This window comes from Typha angustifolia, chromosome 5 (assembly GCF_048772165.1).
Source record: "Typha angustifolia cultivar Huaian chromosome 5, ASM4877216v1, whole genome shotgun sequence".
Lineage (NCBI taxonomy): Eukaryota > Viridiplantae > Streptophyta > Magnoliopsida > Poales > Typhaceae > Typha > Typha angustifolia.
Genome location: NC_133243.1, coordinates 2,945,622 through 2,953,370, shown reverse-complemented (window position 1 = coordinate 2,953,370; position 7,749 = coordinate 2,945,622). Strand labels below are relative to the sequence as shown.

The window sequence follows — 7,749 nt, the reverse complement described above, 5'->3', positions numbered from 1 at the left end:
TGATTGAAGTCCAATCTCAGTAGCCCTCGAGATTGATCTTTCGTCTAGATAGCCCTTAAAACGAAAGATTAAATTCTTGTAGATGAGTAGAACCTTGTTTGTTGAAGAACCGATGTAGCCTCAAGAAGTCTCCTTCAATAATGCTTCTTCAACTCGCCTAGAGTTAGGGCAACACAATCCTTATATATGATCTCCAAGATAGAGCCAAATCCAAGTCTTATCCGTACTCACGAAAATCCAATAAATTGCAAACTTCATAGGTGCGTTTGAACACGGCCTTGATGCGTTCGAACGACCTGACTTAATCTCAGGTGCGTTTGAACGGACCCAAGTGCATTCGAACGCGACAGCTTGAATTCTTCAGGTTGCGTTCGAACGCATTTGTGAACGCTGCTCTCGGTCTGTGTGAACGCAGTACCCGCGTTCGAACGCGTTTGTGAACGCGGCTCTCTATCTGTGTGAACGCAGTACCCGTATTCGAACGCGTTTGTGAACACGGCTCTCTGTCTGTGTGAACGCAGTACCCGCGTTCGAACGCGTTTTTGAACGTGGTGTGAACTCAACAGCTTTTCTCCACTAATCTTGAAATTCTTCAAACCAGAGATATTCTAGACTTATGTAAAGCTCATATACATGAAAAAATATACTTAGAATATTTTGTACACAATTGCCAACAAATAAAAACCTAACAAGATCAACTTACATAAGATAAACATGACTCAAGCTAAATATGACTAAAAGATAAATATAACTTAAAGATAAACATGAACTAAATAAAGATAACTAACCAAACTTCACATAGGGCCCACTTCTCTTTACGCAATCCCCTAAAGCCTTGTCACCGGGATTGACTTAATTCTATTCTGACCGTATATGAAAAAAAGAAGAAAGATTAAGATATGAAAGAAGTGAGAGATGAAAAAGAAAAAGAAGAAGAGTACTAGTCATTTATGTCTCTGTCCAAGACTTAAATAAAACTTTGCAAGGTTTAATTTTTTTAAAACCTTAGTCAACATCTTATATTGCCAATTTCTACTTCTCCCCTCATTTATTTTCATGACATATTGACCCATTAACTATAAAATATTTCAAATTGTCCCTTCTGTTAATTATCTGTTAAAATTTTCTATTAAAAACAACAGATGATCGTCAAAGAATTAATTTTAGAACCCCTATAAGTTATTTGTATTTTTTATAGAAAAGAAAGAGCAGAGAGTTGAGTCTAAAATTATCATTTGACAGTTTTCTTGAACACCTAAAAGATTTTTCCTAGTTTAAGCGGGTCAATGTGTAAAAAAAATTAAAATATATGCAAAAATAGATAATAATCCTGGAGGTTAATTATCTCTTACTTGTATACGAAATCAAACGTGTCCTTGGATCCAAGAAGGAAAACTTGTACGCAGTTTATTCCGTAGCAATGCAAAGGTTAACATTATTTCCCCTGTAATAAATATACTTGTACATACTTAAATGGATAACTATAAACTCTTTGTACCTGATTTGAACTAAATTACTCTTATTTGCCTGTTCAACAAGTTGTGCTGAATTGCAGACCAATAGGAAAAAGACAAGCAAAGGTGTTTATCTTGCCTTCTCTAATTAATTCGTGCAAATACGATACGAAGAGAGCAATTTGAAGACGAACAAGGAGTTTTAAATTAAAACTAATGTTGGGGTTTAGAGTTAGGCTTAGGTAGTGGAGAGGTTAGCAAGTACCCTTATTATTGATGCATTCATCCACTAAGAGCGAGGAGATACGTACGTGGATGATGCTTTAGACTTGAATAACGAATTTTCTACTTCCTCGTAGTCTTAACATAAGTCCTTTTTGGTCGTCCAGAAGTTGGCAAAATTTGAGACAAATTTAATGACTAGAATCCTGTTAGGGAACCCCAAATCCATATAATCCAATTGATTTAAAATTTTAGCTTTTTACCATGTCTAGGTTTTTTTTTGAATTACTTAGTTATAAAATTTTAAGTTTAATGGATTTGATGGATTTTAATGAGTGTAATGAAATATGGTGATTTTATGATAGTATTTGGACAGATGCGTTTCTCAGTTATGTTATTTTATATATGTTTATTATGATTTACCCTATTGTTAAGTTTTTACTTTTTTTTTTATTATTTTTCTTGACTCTTTGTTTTACTAAATTATGGAAATCATGCTATATTTTTAATTATTTTCATTCGATCCTTGGTATTCTTAGAATAAAATATAAAAAAGCATCTTGAACTAGGGTTGTCAAAAATAAATGGGCAGCTCGGGCTCGACTTGACTGAAGCTCAAGCTTAGCTCAGCTTAGCTAAATCTGAGACAAGCCCGAGCTGCCTTAGAAGGCTCGAAAATAATTTCAAGCTAAACCTAAGTTATAGCCAGCTCACTCAGACTCCGCTCGTTAGGCTCTATATAAAAGGGATAAGTCAAACCCTAATAAACCCCTAATTCTCAAATCCTAATCTTTCCCTCCACTATGGCCTACCTTCTCCTCCACTTTCTCTAACCTGCCTCCTTCTTCTGCTTCTCTAACCTGCCTCCTCCTCCTCTTTCTCCACCGCGAGGTCTACGACCTACCTCTTCCTTCTTCGGCAAGCTGGCTCCTCCTCAAGCCGCCGCCCCGTGTTTGTCTTCCTTCTCAAGTCGTCACCTCGTCCTCCTTCATCGGCTTGGCTTCAATATAGTTCGGTTTAGTTTGATTCAGCTTGGCTTAAATGAGGCTTGATAATAGGCTCATTTTAGGCTTGAGCTCGATTCAAGCTCGGTCTGGCCCAGCTTGAGCTCGGTTCAGACTCGGTCTGGCCCGACTCGAGTTCGGCTCTAGTTGAGCCGAACCGAATCTGAGCAGAATTATAAGGCTCGAAGCGAGGCTAAGCTTGTTTACACCCGTACCTTGAACCACGCCTATTTTTGTCATTGAGTTTTAAGAAAAGCATCCCAAGGATGTTTTCTATAATTTAATAAAATTTCAGGGTCGAATTAAAAATAGAAAAAGTAGACGGTGAAAACTGAGTTAAACACATAAGACAAGGTTTAAAATGAGAAAAAAAAATTACACTGTAAATGAATACTTGCCAAGAAGGAAACTCCACGTTTGATGAGAGAGAGAATGAGAGGAGAGAGAAGGAAAAATTGCTATTAGGAAACATTAGAATAGTTTGTGGGGTTGATTGCATTATTGCATAGAAATAGTCCGAAAGGAGATCATTAAGGTAGCTTCCTCCGTTGTATCATTGAGTCCCTTCCAACCTATCCTCCTTTTATATATGCTTTCCTTCGCTCCTCCATCCCTTAGCCATCACCAAGTTTGGCAAAAGATTTGCCCTTCTCCTACTCATTTCTTTCTGTTCTCTCCTCAACCTCTTCTTCAAGGTTTTGTTTTCCAGAAGGAGAAACCAATCCTTCCAAAAAAAAAGAAGAAATATATATATATACATATACAGTAACAGCAAAGGAAGAGTTAGAGGGAAAAGAGAACAGTTGCTTAATGTTCTTTGAGGTTTGAAGAGGAGATGTGGGATCTCAACGACTTAGAAGCATGCGAGGGGAGAGAGTTGGAGCGAGAACTCGGCTTTCCGTTAGTGACCCACCAGTTCTTTCCGGTAGTCGGCGCCGAATTCCGCGATACGTCGGAGCCAACGATTACTTTGAAGCCTGCGCTGACTTCGCAGCCGATTATGAAGAGTCGGCGGGGGCCGCGGTCGAGGAGCTCCCAGTACCGGGGAGTCACTTTCTACCGGCGGACCGGTCGTTGGGAGTCCCACATATGGTAGGGAAGTGGATAATCTGGAAGTTTTATTCTTGTTCTTGGAAAAATTTATTCTTATTCTCCATTCTTGTGTAGGGATTGCGGCAAGCAGGTATATTTGGGTACGTATCATCTCTTTATAGATGGATAAAAACTTTATTGCCAAATGGATTCATGCGAATATAATTTGATGCAGGTGGATTTGACACAGCCCATGCTGCAGCTCGGTAACGTCTCCTTTCTTCACCAAAATTAAACTTTGTTTCTTTCTTTATCAAGTCCCAAAATAAATCTAATTCCGTGATTGTTTCAACCACAGTGCTTATGATCGAGCAGCGATCAAATTTCGCGGCGTTGATGCTGATATAAATTTCATCTTAGAGGATTATGAGGAAGATAGGAAGCAGGTGCTGAGATTTGTTTTTTTTTTTTCTTTCCCTTAGGTTTGCAATTTTGTGCTCTACTACTTCTACAAGTTGGAACCTTGAATTAGATATGAAAGTGAGAAATTAATGGTTGGTGGCAGATGGGGAATTTAACCAAGGAGGAATTTGTTCATGCACTCCGTCGGCAGAGTGCCGGATTCCCTAGAGGAAGCTCCAAATATAGAGGTGTAACCTTGCACAAATGCGGGAGGTGGGAGGCGAGATTGGGTCAATTTTTGGGCAAGAAGTATGTCTTTCTTCCATGATTATACTCTGTTTGGTAGTAAATCTTGATAGAATTCAGCTGATTTTAAACTTGGAATGGTTTTTTTTTCTATTTGGATATGAACTGCATAGAATTTATAGATCAGAATTCATTTCAATGTACTCAGACTAAGGATGATGATGACTAGATCTACTACCACTTTCTTAATCTGCTTAATTTTGCTGCATATATAATTGTTTATACCCTACGGAGAATTCTAACTTCCTGATGCTGAAACAGATATGTTTACCTGGGTCTCTTTGACACTGAAATAGAAGCTGCAAGGTATGTTTTCTTCTCATTTGCAAGCTCTTGATGATAAGTATCAAACTCTAGGACAAGATTAAGTTTTGTGGGTTTCCAGGGCATATGACAGAGCTGCAATAAAGTTTAATGGCAAGGATGCAGTGACGAATTTTGATGCCAGCATGTATGCCGATGAGCTTAACTCCACCGGTAGGCTATCAGCTAAATTTATTCATTATATTCAGCTATCTACTTGCAACTGGTTCTTAAGTCATCTTTTTGTGTATTTTTCGATGTGTTACAGTTGACAACAGTGATTATAATCTAGACCTTTGTCTTGGAAGCTCAGGCTCCAAAAGAAGTAGCATTGAGTCTCTGGGTGATGATAGCCCTTATGGAATGGATGAGCTTGTTCCTATGGCAGTTGAGCCGGATTGGAACATGAGCACTAGAAGCACCAAACAAAAGGTATGTGTGATCTTAACTCAAATTTGTTATAATCTTATTTATCAGAATCATTCAATTGAAATGAATTTGTTCTCGTCATCTTTATATCATTAGTTCAATAATGAATTTGACCAGCTAGAACATGAAAGCAGAAGGAATTTAACACAAAAGCACATCTACATCCAATCCTCAACTCCACCACAACTTCCATACCAGCACTTCAGTTCTTTTCATCAAGTGAGTTGCTCCCAATTGCATCAAGATTGTTGTCATATACCTTGTTAGTCAAAAGCATGATCTGGTATTCTCATCCAATTGATGATTGTTGCAGACTCCGAACCGCAACCTTTCCTTGACGATCGGGAGTGAGCATCAACAACAACAACAGAGACAATTGACTTGGGGCAATGGCTACGCCAATTGGCCATCGGTGAGAGCAATAGTCCCGCCTCAATTGCTTGCCGCGCAGCTGCAGCATCATCAGGATTCCCACCACAGTTAGTAGAACCAGCCCAGCTTGGCTGCAAAAGAATGGGTTCCACTCTCTTACAAGACCCACATAATAAAAAGTCTTGCATTCTTACCACAACCAGGTAGATGCTCCTCTGTGCTGCACAAAGGGCTACCGCCACTCCTTTTAGTGAGAATGTGCTTTTAGTGAATTAGAAAGTGAGAATGTTAAGAGAGGGAATCTTCTTGGATATTTGGATCACCTTAGAGATTTATTTTGTTTGGTCATGTGCATTCATCTATGACTCAAGTCTCTTGATTGAATCGAAGAGGTAGAAATTTGAGAAAGTGAGTGGATTTTGTTTCCAGTTGTGGCATAATGATAGTGTAAGTAGATGCTGAGTCAGTTTCTTTACAGTTTGTGTATAATAACAATAATTTGATAGGGTTAAGAAGTAAGAAAGGGAAAGGGATTCTTCTATCTTTTTAGGTCACGGGAAGGGGTTAAATGGTCCGAATGGCTTGTCGCTGTCGTTGGTCCTTCGAATCAGATCATGCCAGCTGCAGTCAGAGTAGGCCGTAGGGTTATAATGACGAGATAGCAGCCCATAACAAGACCTGCGTCTGGTTAATTAGATCTGCCAAAGTTAGTTTTTTTTATCAAAATATTGATATAGTAAAATTTATTTCCCAAACTAGAATACTGTTTAAAGTATTTTTCAAAATAGTATAATAGGAAAATTATTTTTTCAGACAGCTACCATTCGTGTAACGAAATAAGTTTATGATAAGCTTTGATACCAGATTGATAGGTTCTTGCACCTAAAGATCGGCTACGAAATAATATCATAAGATCTGAATTTATTTTAGAATACAGTCTGCATAACTGTGAAAAAATATTCGTCAAATATTCTCCTATAGTCAGAAAATTATGAAACTAAGTGAATTCGATTTGTAACTTTCTGATCTACAACTTTCGTATTTACGCCCTTTACAGATTCGAACTGCAAATGGGATGAAAACACAGAATAACATGGGTGATGGTGATGGTGACGGGTGGAGTGGATGTTAGGGTTATATATAGGTATGGAGATGAAGGTGGATGGTGGATGTGATTAAGGAATATAGACGAAGGGAACGAAGTGGTCAAGATCCCAAAGAAGAAGGGTGGCTCGACAGTCGAGGGAAATTAGAAGTTAGGAAAAACCTTACCAACGGTAAGAGAAACTTTAGATGGCGCTCCGGATCATCCATCACTTCCTATAACAATCTCAAAATATCTGGGTCAGATATACATGCATATCTCAGCTCATCAAGGAAGAGAAAGGTAAGAGAAGAATAGGCTACAAGCTCGGCGGTATCGGGTTGGCGCGATAGTACATCTACCGCTCTATATTTTTCGTTCCTTTCTTGTATTGGATTTTATAATCATACCCCAACAATTTTGTGACCCATCTCTGTTGTGTCGGAGTGTGTATACGCTGTCCCATAAAATATGGAAAGCTTATTTTATCGGTTCATATAATGAATTGTCTACCGATCAAATAAGGCCTCCACTTTGTCACCACATGCAGAATTGCAAACATTTCTCTCTCGTAAGTTGATAATTGCTAAGATTTTTGTGATAAAGCCTTACTAAGATAGGTAATGGGACGTCCTCCTTGCATTAGTACAGCTCCTGTGCCAATACCCGATGCATCACATTCCATAATGAACTCTTTGGTGAAGTCCGATAGCGCTAAAACGGGTGCCGTCGTCATTGCGGTTTTCAATTTTTCAAAAACTATAGTGGATTTATCCATCTATCTAAAATAGTTTTTTTTCAACAAAGAAGTGAGAGGAGCAGCGATCTTGCCATATCCGACGATAATATCTGGTACACCATCCACTGAAATGATGTGGCCTAAATACTTTACTCTTGGTACTCCCCATAGGCACTTGGACTTCTTGATCTTTAAATGGTTTTTGATAAGCTTTGATACCAAATTGATAGGATTTGGAACCAAAAGATCGGCTACGTAATAATTCTTTAAGATCTGAATTTATTATAGGAAGCAGTCCGCGCAACAGTGGAAAAATATTTGTCAGATATTCTCCGGTAGTTAGAAAATTACGAAACCAATTGGTTGGATCAATAACTTCCTAATCTACATCTTTTCTATTTA

At 38.4% G+C, this 7,749-nt stretch overlaps 1 protein-coding gene across 7 annotated transcripts; it reads left to right on the top strand.

Moving 5' to 3' along the window:
- The first annotated feature begins 3,230 nt into the window (after positions 1–3,230).
- LOC140760637 (APETALA2-like protein 5) lies at positions 3,231–5,886 on the top strand. Of its 7 annotated transcripts, none has more exons than XM_073097677.1 (10): positions 3,231–3,772; positions 3,848–3,873; positions 3,948–3,978; positions 4,071–4,158; positions 4,278–4,423; positions 4,682–4,726; positions 4,806–4,897; positions 5,037–5,155; positions 5,287–5,371; positions 5,466–5,636. In XM_073097677.1, exons 1-10 carry the CDS (start codon positions 3,516–3,518, stop codon positions 5,501–5,503), a joined length of 927 nt encoding a protein of 308 aa, XP_072953778.1. In that variant the 5' UTR covers positions 3,231–3,515; the 3' UTR covers positions 5,504–5,636. The 7 variants fall into 7 exon arrangements, with proteins under 7 accessions (XP_072953778.1, XP_072953779.1, XP_072953775.1 ...); XM_073097674.1 differs by having other exon boundaries at positions 3,234–3,772; positions 5,249–5,371; positions 5,466–5,886; XM_073097676.1 differs by having other exon boundaries at positions 3,235–3,772; positions 4,992–5,155.
- The last annotated feature ends 1,863 nt before the right edge of the window (positions 5,887–7,749 follow it).

Coding starts and splice junctions, on each gene's coding strand:
- LOC140760637 (XM_073097672.1), top strand. CDS start 3,516: ATGTGGGATCTCAACGACTTAGAAGCATGCGAGGGGAGAGAGTTGGAG. Junction 4,898..4,991: donor CGATGAGCTTAACTCCACCG/GTAGGCTATCAG, acceptor GATGTGTTACAG/TTGACAACAGTGATTATAAT. Junction 5,372..5,465: donor ACTTCAGTTCTTTTCATCAA/GTGAGTTGCTCC, acceptor TGATTGTTGCAG/ACTCCGAACCGCAACCTTTC.